This window comes from Meriones unguiculatus, chromosome 2, assembly GCF_030254825.1.
Source record: "Meriones unguiculatus strain TT.TT164.6M chromosome 2, Bangor_MerUng_6.1, whole genome shotgun sequence".
Classification (NCBI taxonomy): Eukaryota; Metazoa; Chordata; class Mammalia; order Rodentia; family Muridae; genus Meriones; species Meriones unguiculatus.
In genome coordinates this window covers 135964250-135980784 of record NC_083350.1, presented here as the reverse complement: position 1 = coordinate 135980784, position 16535 = coordinate 135964250, and the positions used below count along the sequence as shown (strand labels likewise).

The window sequence follows — 16535 nt, the reverse complement described above, 5'->3', positions numbered from 1 at the left end:
ATATATATATATATATATTATGTGTGTGTGTGTGTGTGTGTGTGTATTACATGAAAAGCAAATGCTGGTTTGGGGAACATGCCAAGATAAACAGTGAAGCTGGGTGGTGGTGGTACATACTTTTTAACACCAGCACTTGGGAGGCAGAGGCAGGTGGATCTCTGAGTTCAAGGCTAGCCTGGTCTACAGAGTGAGTTCTAGGACAGCCAAGGCTACACAAAGAAGCTCTGTCTCAAAAAACAAAGCAAAAACAAAGAAACAACAAACAAAGAAGAAAACACAGTGATTTCCTAGCTGGCTACATGTGGTCCTGGCGCTTATTCTAACAATTGTCCTGCATCTCCTGGGAAAGCTGTCTAGGTGTTGAAGAAGCTTTACTTTCCTTTGCTCTGTACCCATGCTCACCTAGAAGATGCTGGGATTAAAGAAGCCACGTCTCAAAACTGTATTACCTCTAGGATTAGGCTACTAATAACTGTTTCATACTCATCCCAGCTAACAGTTTTTAGGAAAAAAACCCTTCCCTCCCCCCAAAGGCCAATGATGTCATGAAACAGTCATCATCTGGTTTGTTCTAAGCACAGCTTCCACAGAGCTTTAGAAGCCCCGAAGAAGTTTAAATTCTAAGCTTCCTTCTCTATCTCACACCTCTTCCTGACATGCTTTATCTTCCCACTCTAGGTTCTCATATTACACTGTCATATGCTAGCAATTAGTAATTCTAAAATAATAGAAACAATCATTAGTGATGTGTAATTATCTTCTCTTCGAAAGCGAAAGATCCTTTAGCATGAATTGTCTTGCCATCAGATCATAATTCATCTTGATAGCAGGTTTGATGGAGTTACAGGAGACGTGAGTCTGGCTCATTAATGTTATTATTGTTTTTAAACTCTCAGTTGCAATGATGCTTCCTAAGTATTAATTAATCGTCATGACTTCTCCAGGAAGTAGGTTAAATATAACTAAACTAACTCCACCAGAAGAGAAATTGGCAAGTTGGCAATCCCAATGAAGCCCTCCCCATTTTCATGACATTAGAATGAAAGCAGCTGAGTTGGATTGAGTTTTCCATGGTGATCAGTAGGCATGACTTTCATGTTCTATCAGTGCCCCCCCCATAAGAAAGGAAATTTCTTGAAATATAATGAAATAATAAAAAGAATTATAGCAAGCAAGTCTAAGTTTTGAGAAATATTAACTGAGTTTACAAAAAAACACTCTTCTGTGTTTTAATCTTTCTTCAAGATTTATTTTTAAGTGTGTGTGTGTTTGCGTGTGAGGCATGCAGGTGTCACAGCACAAGTGTGGATATATGAGGACAATCATGGATGTCAGTCGTATCCCCTCATCTTGTTTGAGGCAGAGTCTCTCTTGTTTGCTGGAAGCTTGGAAGCTCCCCGGGGATTCTCCTGACCCCTCCTATCTTCTCACAGGAGCACTGGGATGTTAGATGCCTACTGCTGTGTCTAGTTTCTATATGGGTTTTTGGGGTCTGAAAGTTGGTTTGTCAGGCTCCTGAGGTGAGTGCTTTTCCCCGCAGAGCCATTTTCTCTGGCCCTTTGTTGAATGCTTAAGAGTGTTCAAACTCACCAAACCAGTATCAACACTCATCTTAGCATGAACTGTGAATTTAGTCCCTCTTTTTTTCTTCTCAGATTTTCCCTTTGGGGATGTATGAATAAGCTGTCAATGGTTAGAATTATTATATTTCCTCTGAAATACTAGCGGCATTATGGAAAAGAGTCAGGAATTTCTAGAAGCACATGGCCAGGACTGGCTTCACATCTGAGGCCTGCTGCCACCAGTCTGGCAAGGGATCTTGAGAGGGCTATTTGTCTTTTCTTGTTGCTGTTTTGTTTCTAATGTAGATCTTCTTTCCTCATAAATTATGGGAACAACACGAGAACAAATGTAGAGTGCCGATTCTTGAAAAGTGATCGATAATAGACTTGCTATTAATCTCATAAATCAACGAGTCAGCCCCAGGGATCAGGAAAGAGCAAGGATTATTTCTTAATTTGAGACTGGGGATGCCAGATGCATGCATTTGGAGGTCTTGCTTCATTTTGTAGTTCTTCCTTCCTCTTGTAGTCCTTGCTGAGCATTTTTTTTTTTTGTTTAGGGTGTGTATATGAACTTCTTTGAGTCCGAAACAAGACTTGGTACATAGTGAATAGGAAAAAAATTATTTTGGAATGAGTGAACAAAAGTGAGAGACTTTTAAAATGAAGAAGAGGGAAAGGGGAGAGCCCAATGCTCTGTTCTCTGTGGTGCTGTGGTTAGGATGTGAGGCACCTTCCTCAGGGGTATGTGTTTGAGCACGTGGTCTCCATCTGGTGCTCTTTTGGGATGCTGCGAAGCTCTTAAGATGTGGAGTCTAGCTGGAGAAGCGAGAACCTGGGAGGAAGGGAGGGCCTTGAGGTTTACAGCACACCCTACACCTGCTCCTACTTCTTCCTGCTTCCTCATGTGGCCATATGTGAAAAACAAACTGCACTGCATGTAGGTGCCAACCAGGCTCCTGTCACTGTTCCTTGCCTGCACGTTGAACTTCATCTCTTGAACTGTGAGCTGAAATAAACCTCTTCTTCCCTTAAGAAAAGTCACCAAAGCAGGTACCCTTGCATCCTAGTTAGGGTTTCATTGCCGTGAAGAGACACCATGACTAAGGCAACTCTTACAAAGAAAGACATTTAATTGGGGCTGGCTTACAGGTTCAGAGGTTCAGTCCGTTATGGTCAGGGGAGGAAGCATGGAGGTGTGCAGACAGACGTGGTGTTGGAGAAGGAGCTGAGAGAGTTCTACATCTTGCTCTGCAGATGGCCAGGAGCAGACTGGGCATGTTTAGCACTGGGTGTAGCTTGAGCATGTAAAAGACCTCAAAGCCTCACCTTTGCAGTGGCCCACTTTCCCTAACCAGGCCTCCAGGAAGGCAACTCCTTCAAATAGTACCACTACCTATGGCCAAGCATTCAAACACATGCGTTTATGGGGGCCATAGCTATTTAAAATACCATATCCTGGGAGAGAGAGAGAGAGAGAGAAAGAGAGAGAGAGATACAGAGAGAGACAGAGACAGAGAAAGAAAGGCTGAGAGGGTTAAGATGGATAGTCAAAATGCAATACAAGCTGCAGACATAGGATAAAACAATATCCAACTTCAGGAAAACACTAATTGCTTTGAGTATAGAGGGGCAGGGGTTGGCAAAGTTAGCTTTTTCATCCCAGGTCTCTACTATTCTGTTCTTTCCAAACCTTAAGACTTTCTAGATTGACTCCCTATAAAGTCTAAAATTGTGAGCATACAAGGCGTATTGTGCTGAAACGAAAGCTAGCACCACTTAAAGTTTTAAAAATAAGTTCTCATTTGAGCTCTTTAGATTAAAGCTTAGGCAGAAACAACAAACAAGCCAGAAAGGGCACTGCGTTGGTTGCCATGGCACCAGAGCATCGGCGACTGCGCGAGGGTTAGGAACTTACCTGTGTAGATACACTCCACGTAAGAAGGGTGAGTTTTCATGAATACCTCTTTCACCTTTTCTATCTTATCAGCTCTTATTTTCGTCGCGAAGGGCGTGTACATGACTGAGAAAGCCTCCGCTCTGGTGATGGCTTCTTCAATCATGGCCTGAGAGGAAGCAAGCACGACCCACTCAGCAGCAATAATAGCGTTAAGACTTTTTGAGAATGTGAAAAATATAATTACCTTATGGGTGATTTAAAAATCTATATGCCGTACAGCAAAGATAATATATTCTAGTCTTAAATATTCATTAGGACACAATTTAATTAGTTTTGAAAATACTATTTCACGTTTAAGAAATCCAATTAACTGCAGAAAGTTTGTAAACAGCCACCTGTGCCCCAAACCTGTCTTAAGATAAAAATAAAATTCTGTTTTTCAAGGTGTCTTTTTTTGCTACTTGATTTAGAAAATCAAATTCTTAGGTACAACATTATAACCATTTTTCAGATAAATAGATATTGGCTATCAATTAAAAAATATTTTCAAAAAATGCACTAAGCCACCTGTACTGAATTATCTTTATGAGAAGCATAGCACGCTGGACACAGGCTTTTTTTCTCCCATCCTGGGGAAAACCTTTAGCAGCAAGAACCCCCTTCTCAGCTCCCCCAGCAAAGCATTTGTGCCTCCAGATCTCAGGTGACTTGAGACATATTCAGCTGTGCAAGATGTTTCTTTAAGTTACATTTGCTCACATGCTGCTCTCCCCAGGCCCTGCCCTCCCCCGGCGCTTCCTATTTTAAATAGGCCACAGCCATACCTGTGTCAGGTTAAAAAATAAAAAGAGCCATTTCAAAACTTAAAGGGTGTCTACTCTTTTTTCGGCAACATTTCCCTCTAAAGGAGTCTTGAAGATTTAACAAAAAGTGTGTCTATAGCTGCCTCCTGTTTCTGAAAATAGCACAAAAGCATATTACATTAAAAGTCCATATATATCTATAAGAGTAAGAGGTTCCCCTGACAAGACTATCTACAGCCAATGAGAAAAACCAACAGAATGGAACTGTGTAACAGTGGGGGGGGAAACCCAACAAACAAATTATATCATTATCAGCATTGTATTTTGAGCACATTAATAAGGTGAAAAGCAAGAAGCTGATCTTTTTCTTTTTGCAGGGTTGCACGGGCCATTTCCATACAAGTATTTGCTACACTGTGAATATCCCCACATGCCCCACCTCACTTTGTGCACCTTGTGTCTCCTGAATCGCCTTGTTCCCTACACAAGTTGGCTTCTTTTTTCCATGTCACCAGCACTCCACACCGTTTTATGTATCTTGATATCCAGGACCCACAAACAAAAGAAAATGTGATATTTGTCATTCTGAGGCTGACTTAACTCGATATGACGGTGACATATCATTTCCAGTGACATTAATTTCCCTGAAAAAAAAATACATTGTACAAAGATAGCATATTTTGTATTCGTTCCTTTGTTGTTTGACAAAGCTTGGTTTTTAATTTAGCTGGTATGATTCGCGATGTGCAAGTGTCTCTGTGATGTGTGAACTGGGGGGCTTTTGGGTAAATACTGGGAAGTGGCATAGCTGGGTCATAAGGTAGTTCTAGTTGTTTTTTTTTTTTTTTTTTGGTTGTTGTTTGTTTGTTTTTTGTAATCTCCATATCGATTTCCATAGTGTCTGGACAATTTCACATTCCTACTAGCAGTGCATAAGGCTTCTCCCTTGTTCAAATCCTTGCCAGCATTTTTTTTTCTTTGATGGCGGCCATTGGGTGAGATGGAATCGCAAACATAGGTTTAGCATGTGGATACTGAAGTTGAACACGTTTTTTTCATGTTTAAATGGTTGCTTATATTTCATCTTTTAAGGATTATCTGTTCATTTCAGTAGCTTATTTATTGATTGGACTGCTTGGTTTCTTGTTATATTAGCTTGAGTTCTTTGTATATTTTAAGTATTAGTCTTGCCAGCTGTATAGGGAGGGAAGATTTTCTGCCATTCTGTAGCCTGTCCTGTCTCTTTACTTGCTTGCTTCAGAATGTGCTGTGAACACTTTCAAATCTCATGGCGTCCCACTTGTCAATTAGTAGCACTGTTGAGTGAGGAGTGAATTCCTGAAGGAAGTGCTTGTGTATGCTGATACCTTAAAATCTTGCCTGTAATTTTCCATCTAAGAGTGTCAGAGTTGGGGGTCTTGCATAAAGGCTTTTGATCCATTATGAATTGCTTTTCATACAGGGCTAGAGAGAAGATCTATGTCTTTGCTATCTCTGGCTATCCAATTTTCCCAGCAACATTTGCTAAAAAGGCTGCCCTGTGTTGATGTATGTTTTTAGCATCTTTGTAAAAAATCAGGCAGCTGTAGCTACATGAGACTATCTCTGGGTCCTCCATTCTGCCCCGTACTGATTTGTTCTTATACCAACACCATGTTGTTTTCATGACTGTGGTTCTATAGTATAACTTGAAGTCAGGTATGGTTTTCTTTCTGCTCAGAATTGTTGTGGCTATTTAGGATCTTTTGCACTTCTGTATGGAGTTAAAGATTGCTTGTTCCTATTTCTGTGAAGGATTGAGATTTTTACGGGATTTCATTGAGTCTGTGGAGTTGGCTTTGGAAGACTAGCCATTTTCATAGTATTAACTCTTCGAACCTATGAGCTTCCATTAAGTTGATTTTCAATTAAGTAGCCTAGTTGAACTTAGTCATTGCTTGTTCCATTCCTCAGTGAATTCACATGGTCTCTATGATTATCCATGCTGCCTGCAAAAGCAGCCTTGCTTCTTATAATGCGAGATATTCTCCTTTTTCGTTAGGACACTCATAACCTTGCTTTTCCATGCTCAGGGCACTGAAAGGGGTTAGAGAATGGAGTTGTTGGACATCACTCAGATGGAGTAGTCTTTGGCCATGGGTGTGTGGTAAGGCTAATTGGGGCAGCACAGGTAGCAAGTCTGGAACTCAGATGCAGGTGAGTAAAGGTTCCTGATCTTCAGTTAGAAAAAGTCTCTTGAGATTTTTGCTTTTACATCCTCACAGCTGAAACCATCCCTGGGAGGGTCATTCTAGACTAAGTGATGTGCAGGAGAGGAAGGGTGCTGCAGACCTGGGGTTCAAGGCCAGAACTTGGTTTTATTATTTATTTAAGCTGTTCACTCAGCTAGGACTACCATAAGATAGGACCACAGGCAACTTACGGAAACAACAAAAATTCATATTCTTCTAGCTTTGGAGGCTGGAAGACCAACAATGAGGTGTCAGCAGAATGAGTTTCTTCTGAGACCTCTCTTTTTCTCTTGGAGATCACTGTTTCTTCTTATCTTCAAATCGTCTTTCTTCTCTCTCTCTCTCTCTCTCTCTCTCTCTCTCTCTCTCTCTCTCAGTGGAAGTTCCTGGTTTCTTTGAGGATTGAGTTTTGTCATGTGACGTTTTGCTGCAAGCTGGGCATGTGATGTTTTGCTGTGAGCTCTCACTTGTGAGGGGCATGATTTTAGCCAGTTGAGAACATCCGTGGGTGGGCTCTGAGGAAAGGAGATATATAGAGGCTCACATGCAGTGAGACATGGTTTTTTGCATTGTCGTTGCTGCGCTAATCTTCATGCTTCAACACTGCAGCTTTCGCTGACTTCTTATTGCTGTTTGGACTGGACTTCCTGCTTGCTTTGGGCTGGACTGCTGGTATCCTGACAACGGAGTTTGGTAATCCCCTAAAGATCCATTGATCCTAATAAACAGGAAGTAGACAAAAGAGGTCTGTAGCCCTTTTGCCACTAATCTACCTAAGGTTGTGGGGGTGGAGGGGAGGGGAGGTAAATGTTCTATGGAACCTTAAATAAAGTAGGTTTGGTGAAAAATCTAAGCCTACTCCTACTGTCTCTGTCTCTGTTTCTCTCTCTCTGTGTTTGTGATATTGGGGTTTGACTCTAGAGCTGTCTAAATGTAAGGCATGTGCCTGGTCCTTGTGCTATCTTTTGTGTGTCTTAATCACCTCTTTATGACTCCACTCCTATTGGACTGGTCTGCCACAGAACACATTTTAACCTAGACCTCCTTTCAAAGAGCCCATCTCCAAGTACAGTTTTATCCTGAGATATTGGGCATCACTACTTTACTTTGATATATTTGAGGGGTGAACAAAAGTCAGTCTATCAGTTTACAAGAGCTAGACTGCTTTCTACTGGCCGTTCTGAATATCTTGGATGTGGGCTTCTTCTTCTTCTTCTTCTTCTTCTTCTTTTTTTTTTCTTCTTCTTAAATTTGGTTGAAAAAATTAGTGAAGGTATTTAATCTTCCAGCTTGCTTTTAGAAAGACATTAACAAGATCACAGGACAGGATGGGAGGAAACACTCTCTACCCCATTTCTTTTCCAACTGTTAGCAGTATAAGGGAATGCTGGCAGGGTAGCTTGGCGAAGGCATCTCACAGCAAGGATGGTACTGTGAATGCCCAAGAACTTGGACCAGCTTTGAGGCAAGTGGCAGAAGTGTGGTTTTCATGTGGCAGCTTGATCTGCTTGTTGGCAGATCTGTGCCCTTGGCTTACGGCTTCAAGCCATGCATTTGGGACATCTCGAGACTCGCTCACAAAGGTGTGTGCTTGCCGGAGAGCAGACTCCTTCCTCTCATGGGGAACCAACACGGCTGGTTCTTCTGTCTTTTGTGCTGCATTGGGCAGACTGTCTACACCATTAGTGAGTAAGAAATGCAGTTTCCAGCTAGGCACGGTGGGAACTGTCCGTGATACTATCACTGAGTGGGTAGAGGCAGAAGGATCAGAAGTTCAAGGACAGCCTTGGCCACATGAGGGAGAGAGCTCTTCTCACAACAAAAGAAAACAATGAAAGAAGAATTCCAAGAGGATGTTTGCTTGAAGAAAATTGTTATAACCCTAAGGAAAAATGATTGTTACCATAGAGTAGAAATGAGCATATAGGTTGCCTTTGCATTGAATCCTGAAATATCCTCATGGTGTATTATTTTATTTCTAGAACCAGGCAATCTTTTGGACTTTGAACCTGTGTCATATTGCTCTGGTAAAAGGATATAGCAATATTTCATACATTACTCAGTTTAATTGCATTCTTGGGTAACTAGTTAATGGAGCAGTCTAGGAAAAATTCAGCCTACATTATTAAAAACAAAAATTTTATATTCCAGTACCACAGATTCTAGACTGCAGGAATGGTGTCTGAGTTCTGTGCCTTAGATGTGTGCAATAGGGCCCTACCTTCAACTTCTAAGAGGCAACCAAGGGCTATCTAATAGTCTTTACCTTTTTGGGAGCCACTTGGCTACACCGTTCAAAAGGAAGTTCATTCCCACTCCCAACCAACCCCCTGAGACGGGGTTTCTCTGTGTAACCTTGACTGTCCAGGACTTGCTTTGTAGACCAATCTGGCCTTGAACTCACAGAGATTTACCTGCCTCTGCCTCCTGGAGTGCTGGAATTACAGGTGTGTACCACTGCACCCAGCCAAAAGGAATTTTCTTATGCCTGATACTGAGCATTTCTTCTTCTTCTTTTTTTTTGTTAGTTTATGGTTCTTTTGGGGAACATATATATATGTTTATATATATATATATCTTTGCTGTGTTGTATCAAATTTTAGGTAAATGTGAAATAATATGATTCCTTGAGTCCTTGAGGCTTTATCAAACAACCTTGTATTATTTGTTCCTCATCTCTTTTTATCAATCTATATTGACCAACCAAACTTCAGAAGGAGGAAAAATTAAACAGTCATTCTCAGCTACAATACTTATAAACCATGACAATGACCAGCAGGACAGGTGCAGTAAGTGGTATTCATTTGTCAGTGATAATAAACAGCTATCTAATTGGACTTAAAATCTACTTAACAGGAGGGATGTCATGCCTAGTACTGCATTATTGCAAGGACTGTCCTTTCTTCACTGTGGTTTCTTAGCAGCTTTATCAACATTGAGCTGGCTGTAGATCTGTAGGTTGATTTCCACGTTTTCTATTCTGTTGCCTTGGTCTGCCTACCTGCATTTACACCAATCCGATGCTCTTTGAATGGCCACATCTCTGTGGTACATTTTGAAGGCAGGTGCTATAATGCCTCCTAGTTCCATACAGATGGATGAATGCAAGCTTTACAATTTCTAGTATTTTGATAGGAATCTCATTGGCTCTGTAAGTATTTTTGGAATTGCGGACATTTTCAAAAATATTATTCTTCCAATACATGAACACAAAATGTGTTTCTGTTTTCTTGTGCCTACTCTATTTCTTTTCATCTATGTTTTAATCTTCATTGTACAGATGTTTCATCTGTTTGGGTTTCTGGTGGAAAGTTTGGGTCTTCCTAGATATAAGAGTGTGTCATTCACAAACAGTCATAATGTGACTTCCATATTGGATACTCCTTTCTTTCTCTTGCCTGGTTGCTATGGCTAGTACTTCCAGTACTATGTTGAATTAAAGTGATGAGAATGGGTATCTATTGTGTTCTATATTTTCAGGAGGAAGCTTTCAGCTTTGGCCCACTCATTCTAATGTTGTTTCTTGTTTTATCATATATGGTTTTATCATTTTGGTGTATGTTTCATCTAGACCCAATTTCTTCAGCATTTTAGTCATAAGGGAAAATGAATTTGATTAAATTCTTTTTAGGCATTTACTGAGTTTAACACATGGGCTTTGTTCTTCATCCTGTTTTTAGTTATCAATTGCTTAAAAATATCTTTATCACAGTTATTTATTTATTTAATATTTGTATTTATTTGCTTAATGTGTAAAAGGGACCCACACAGAGAGCAACAAGACACACAGGGACACAGAGACAGAGACATAGCAAGTGTGTGGAGGTCAGAGGACAATTTGAAGTCAGGAGTCTATATTTAGTTCTTTTTACCATATAGACCTGAAGAACTCAGGTCTTCAGACTAGGCATAAGGTATCATCCTGCTGTGCTCCTAATTATCAATGTTTGAAATCAGTGTTATTATGAAAATGTCACCAATGTGCAAAATATAGTACTTTGCTTACTTTTACACTAGGACTCTATTGCCTTGCTCCCTTTTAATGGTCTTCTTATCCCTAAACAGGTCTTTTCTGCTTCTCCCTTTCTCTCTCCATCATTACCCCATCTCTCTTAGGATATATTGTTATAGCTAGATAACACATATGAAAAGACAGGCTATTTCCTTCTCTCCCATTACCTTTCTAATTCCTCATCTTCCTTCTTTGAAACCCCTTCCTCCACCTATAGATTTCTTTATTCTACTTTCAAGTCACATATATATTTAAATCTATATTGCACATATGAGGGTAACATGCAGTGTTTGTCTTTCTGAGTCTGAATCTTAACACAAAGATTTTAAATTCTATTTTCCTGGAAATGAAATAAATTCATTTTTATTACAGCCTAATAAAATGCATTATATATATATATATATATATATATATATATATCACATTTTAAAATTCATTTGCTGATTGGCATTTAGGATAATTTTTTGTGCTAGTGTCTTTGTGTTAAGTTAATCTAAATTCTTTATGATAAAGTCTCAGGAGCAGTGTAACTATATCACATGGTAATTTGACTCTTCATTTTTTGGGGAACTACTAATTTCCATGGTAACTGCACTGGTTTACATTTCTACCAATAGTACATGTCTTCATCTTCTTGACTAGTTGTATCACATTCATCAATTTGTATATGCGGAGCCATCCTTGTATCTTTAGAATGAAACCCATTTCATAATGGTGATTTTGACATGTTTTTGTGTTTAATTTTCTAGTATATTGTTAAAAATTTATGTTGAAAAATCTGTGTCATCAAGGACACTGACTTGTAGTCATTTTCATTTGGTTTTAATGTCAGAGTAATACAAGCCTTATACATTGTGTTTGGAAGAATTTCCCCTTCAATATTTTTGCAAAGATTTAGGAAGAATTGGTACTGCTCATTCTTAAAATAGTAGAATTTAGCAATGGAGAATTCCTCTTCCTCCTCCTCCTTTTTATTATTTATTTCATCTCATTAGTTCCAGTCTGTTTGGGTATTTGCATAGTAATTGGTTATTTCTTTTACTTACAAATTCAATAATTTTATTTTTCTTTGCAGTTGAATAAAATTTCATTGTGTATAGGTGTTACATTTCAGAACCATCAGTTAATGGACATATAGATTGATTCGATTTTCCAGCAACTGTGAATAGAGTGGTAATGAACATGGATAAGCAATCATTTCTGTGGATATAGAATCCTTTGTGTATATGCCCAGGAATGGCGAAGCTGGGCCATATGGTAGTTCTAGGTCTAGCTTTTCAATGACTCTCCACACTGGTTTCTATATTGTGTGGACAAAGAGTAGCGAGGAAATTAGAAAGGGGATATTGTTGTTGTTGTGTGTATGTGAAGATCTTAAGGGAGAGAAGACAGTAGAACATACATAGTATTGAGACAGGTCAAAGTGCAGAGAATAAGTGACTATGCTATGCTGAGTCCTAAAAGGGACTCTATCTCATTCTTATCCAACAAGGCTCAGGGAACATTATGGAAGAGGGCCTAGAGATATCTTAGAGAGGGATGATACCAAACAACGTCTTCTGGATGTGTCAGTGCCACTTTCCTCATGAACTCACAGCAGTTGTGGTTGCCTGTGCAAGACTTACCCAAGATCAAGCCGGTCAACATTCCACCATGAATAGGAGGGCAATATAAGGTCCTACCCCTAGCTGAAGAGCGACTGGCAGTTGATGACTGCTGGTGGGGCAGTCACTGTTCTCCAGAGGCATGGCCTCTGGTAGGTTGCTCATGCTCCGTTGTATGATGGCATGGCAATGAGCATGTGGGCAGTCCTAACTGGATTTAATGTTATAAAAAATTGCCAAGACTTTGTATATTCCCCTCATCTCCTTGGGCTACAGCCGGGATACAAAGTGAACTGTAAAAATAAATAAGTAAGTAAGTAAGTAAGTAAATAAATAAATAAATAATAAAATAAAATAAAACTAGAAGCAAGGACTTAAAAAATGCCAAGAAACAGGAGAAAACAAGTAACAGGACAGGAGCCTACCGCATAGGGCCTCTGAAAGACGTTACCTAGCAGTGTATCAAGGCAGATACTAAGACTCATAACCAAACCTTCGGCAGAGTGCAGGGAATCATATAAAAGAAGGGAGAGTTAGTATAATGGAAAGGATAGGAGCTCCACAAGGACCAAATATATCTGGTCACAGGGGTCTTTTCTGAGACTGATTCTCCAACCAAAGACCATGTATAGGTATAACCTAGAACCTCTGCTCGAATGAAGCCCATGGTAGCTCAGTAACTAATTGGTTTTCCCATAGTAAGAGGAACAGGAACTATTTCTGACAGGAACTCAATGGCAGGCTCTTTGACTTCCCCACCCCCCAAGGGAGGAGCAGTCCTGTTAGGCCACAAAGGAGGACTTTGCAGCCAGTCCTGAAGATATCTGATAAAACAGGGTCAGATGAAAGGGGAGGAGGTCCTCCCCAATCCGTGGACTTGGAAAAGGGCAGGGAGGAGATGAGGGAGGGAGGGAGAGGTTGGGAGGAAATGAGGGGGCCAGATACAGTTGGGATACAGAGTTAATAAAATGTAACTAATAATAATAAAATAAAATTAAAAATAAAAAAAGGAAAAATGCCAAGAAGCAGCAAGGGGGATGAGGGTGTGGCTACAAGAAGTCAGAGTGGGGAGTAGGGATGGACATGATAAAAATACATTACAAGCATGTAGAAAAATCTCAAAGAGAAGTGAAATATATTAAAATTAGAGTATTTAGATATAACCATTGATATTAAAATGCAGGTTTTGATGATCAAACATGTTCCTTGACTTTGAAAATAGAGACCAGATGAATATTTAACTGCTTGTAAAAAATGTTAAAATTGGAGTAAATTTCTAATGATGTTTCCACTTTGACTTCAATGTTCTGAGTTGACTGTCCTTCCCTGGTGTGTTCCTTTGATGTCAGTGGATGTCGCCTGTGTGTAGAGAATGGTGAGAAAATCAGTCCCAGGTCCTGTTGTTGAATGGGCAGTGTTGTTAATTATGTTCTCTGCACTGCTCCTTAGAAGGAGGCTTTGAAATCTGGTGCTGGTATCTGTGGGTCCCAGTGAACCCTTTGCTGATGCTCTGGCATTTATCAGTCTTTAAATGTAGAATTCGGCGGAGCAGGAGTATATGTAGGCAGCTCATTTCCTCTACAAGCACCAAGTTATCATAATTTCTCTTAGTACGACACCTAAACAAAAGAGCCACTCATTGCGCTGGAAGTCAGCTTGCCCGGGAAAACTGTGTAACAGAGACTACAGAAGAGAAGGGGGGAGGTCGGCACCATCAAAGATTAAAGAAAAGCAAACGTGAACAGGCCAAGAGACAAAGGGAGGGAATTCATCACCCCACATTCCACATCTATGGGGTTGGAGCCTTCTGGCAAAAACTGTGAGTTCTTGAAGAATCCCAGTAAAGCTGGCAGAAGCTTAGTACTCAAAGGATTTCAGCGCGGTGAAATGGTTTTACACAGCCCCGCCCCCATCGCTTGACTGTTGCCTAATGGAAGTGGTGCAGTAAGTAGGAATCCTGTCACTTCTAATTAGAAAATGTAATCAAATAATTTTTAGACTATCAAATTATTTCCTTATTGCTCTCAATATTAGTCTTGACCACAATCACAGTAAGTTAATTTGCTTAGAAAATTAGATCTGGAGGACACCTCAGGACTTTCCCAACCTAATTCATGGAGATTTGGGGAGGCTTTAAGGGGCTTTATAAGGATGAACAGATTTTTAATTTTATAGAATTTAAAATTAGACCTTTATAATATGAATAACTTCTTTTTTGAAAAATTAAGGTTTTACTCACTGGGAACATGACAAGAATTTCATAGACTCTTCAGGTGATGATGGAGGGTAGACGGGAGTACTTTTGATTAGGGTCGTCTATGTTTTCTCCCACGGGGACTGAAGAGAGCTCTCAGCCAGGCCTGGTGGCCCAGTCCTGTAGCACAGCCTCTCAGGAGGCTGGAGTAGAGGACTGCAAGTTCAAGGCGATTCAGGGCCAAAAAGTGAGTTTAAGGCCAACTTGGACAACTTATTGAGACACTGTTTCAAAATGAAAAGTAAAAAGAGGGCTAGTAAAATATAATTCTGTGGATGTGGCTCAGTAACAGTGGGAACATTCAAGAGGCTCAAGGTTCAATCCCCAGGATGTGGGGAGAGTGAAAGCGAAAGAGCAAGAAAGTCTCCTAGAAACAGAAAGACACACTTGGTATATTCTCATTTATAAGTGGATATTAGGCATACAATATAGGATAATCATACTAAAACCTGTACACCTAAGGAAGCTAATCAAAAAGGAGGAACCTGGTAAGATGCTCAGTCTTCATTCAGAAAGGCAAACGAGATGGAATTGGAAGAGAGAGAAAACAGGGAACAGGACAGAAGCCTACCACAGAGGGCCTCTGAAAGACTCTACCCTGCAGGGTATCAAAACATATGCCGAGACTCATAGCCAAACTTTTTCAGAGTGCAGGGAATCTTTTGAAAGAAGGGGGAGATAGAAAGACCAAGAGGAAACAGGAGCTCCAAAAGCAGAGCAACAGAACTGAAAAATCTGGGCACAGGGGTCTTTTCTGAGACTGATTCTCAAAACAAGGACCATGCATGGAGATAACCTAGGACCCCTGCTCAGATGTAGCACATGGCAGCTCAGTGTCCAAGAGGGTTCCCCAATAATAGGAACAGAGACATTCTGTGACATGAACTCAAGGGCTGGTTCTTTGATCACCTCCACCTGAGGTGGGGAGCAGCCTTACCACTCCACAGAGGAAGACAATGCAGTCAGTCCTGATGAGACCTGATAGACTGTGGTCAGATGGAAGGGGAGGAGGACTCCCCTATTAAAAGACAGGGGGAGGGGCATAGGAGAAGAAGAGGGAGGGAGGGTAGGATTGGGAGGGGATGGGAGAGGGGGCTACAGCTGGGATACAAAGTGAATAAACTGTAATTAATAAAAATAAAATAAAAAATTTAAAAAAGAAAAAAGCAAAAGCAAGAGAGAAAGAACTAGAAAGAGTGAGAGTAAGGGAGTGTGAGATGGAGAGAATCAGAGAGGTAGGGAGCCAGGCAGAGAGAGAGAGAGAGAAAGAGAGAGAGAGAGGAGAGTGAAGATGAAGGTGTAATGTAAGTATAAAAAAATCACATTTTATTGTCTTACTGAAAATTTTGTTTGTTATAGTAATTAATCTACCCTAATACAGAAATAGCAATAAATGACAATTCAAATCTCAATCATAATCCATTCCTATCTATTAAGCCTTATGGTATTATAAAAAGTAAAGAAAAGCAACATTTAAAGATAAAATAACAATTTTTCACTTAGCACTGTAATATAAGCTTTTTATATATATGCCATTTTCTTTAATCCGTATAGAATCCATCTAGGCAGGTGTTATTAGGGACTGAATATTATGGTTCCATTGTTCTATTTTCAGAGTAACTGTTATTACTTCCAAAGGAAATTTCCTATACTTGGATGTTATACAGTTGAGATGGTACCTAGACTTTAATGACTAGCATAACTCTTTGTTATTGTATGAATAATAATATAATTTTGAATGATGTGTATAATTTACCAGAAAATGGAAAAATAAAACTCTGTAAGTGACATTTAAAAAATTTAATCCCTGTAAATATATATTGGTTTAATTTGGAAGGCTTCAGTGACTTGAATTAGAGGGCAGCTTTTCCTAAACCTGTCTCCTTGCGGCTGCCCTAGAACTTGTTCACTGTGTCACTTATGCAGTAACTGGGACTGACATTTCTGTCCTTAAACAATTAATATAATAGCATGTTTGAATATACTATGCAATGGTGGTTTGTTTTCTCTTGCCACAGTAATAAGTGCTTTAATGCTGAAGCTCTATCGTGCTGGACAAGAGATCTTTTATGAAGCAACAGCCAGTGTCTGTCAGCCCAGCTATGGGAAGGTTATAGCTCTCTTCATGAGGTATAAATAAAGTATTTAAATTTTATTTTCATTGTC

The 16535-nt window shown here is 39.9% G+C and overlaps 1 protein-coding gene across 1 annotated transcript in view; it reads right to left on the bottom strand.

Moving 5' to 3' along the window:
- Spata16 (spermatogenesis associated 16) overlaps positions 1 to 16535 on the bottom strand; it is a 275743-nt gene that overhangs the window by 63764 nt on the left and 195444 nt on the right. The window contains exon 5 of the mRNA XM_060376930.1: positions 3484 to 3631. Coding sequence (XP_060232913.1) covers positions 3484 to 3631 — 148 coding nt within the window. The remainder of the gene's footprint in view (positions 1 to 3483; positions 3632 to 16535) is intronic.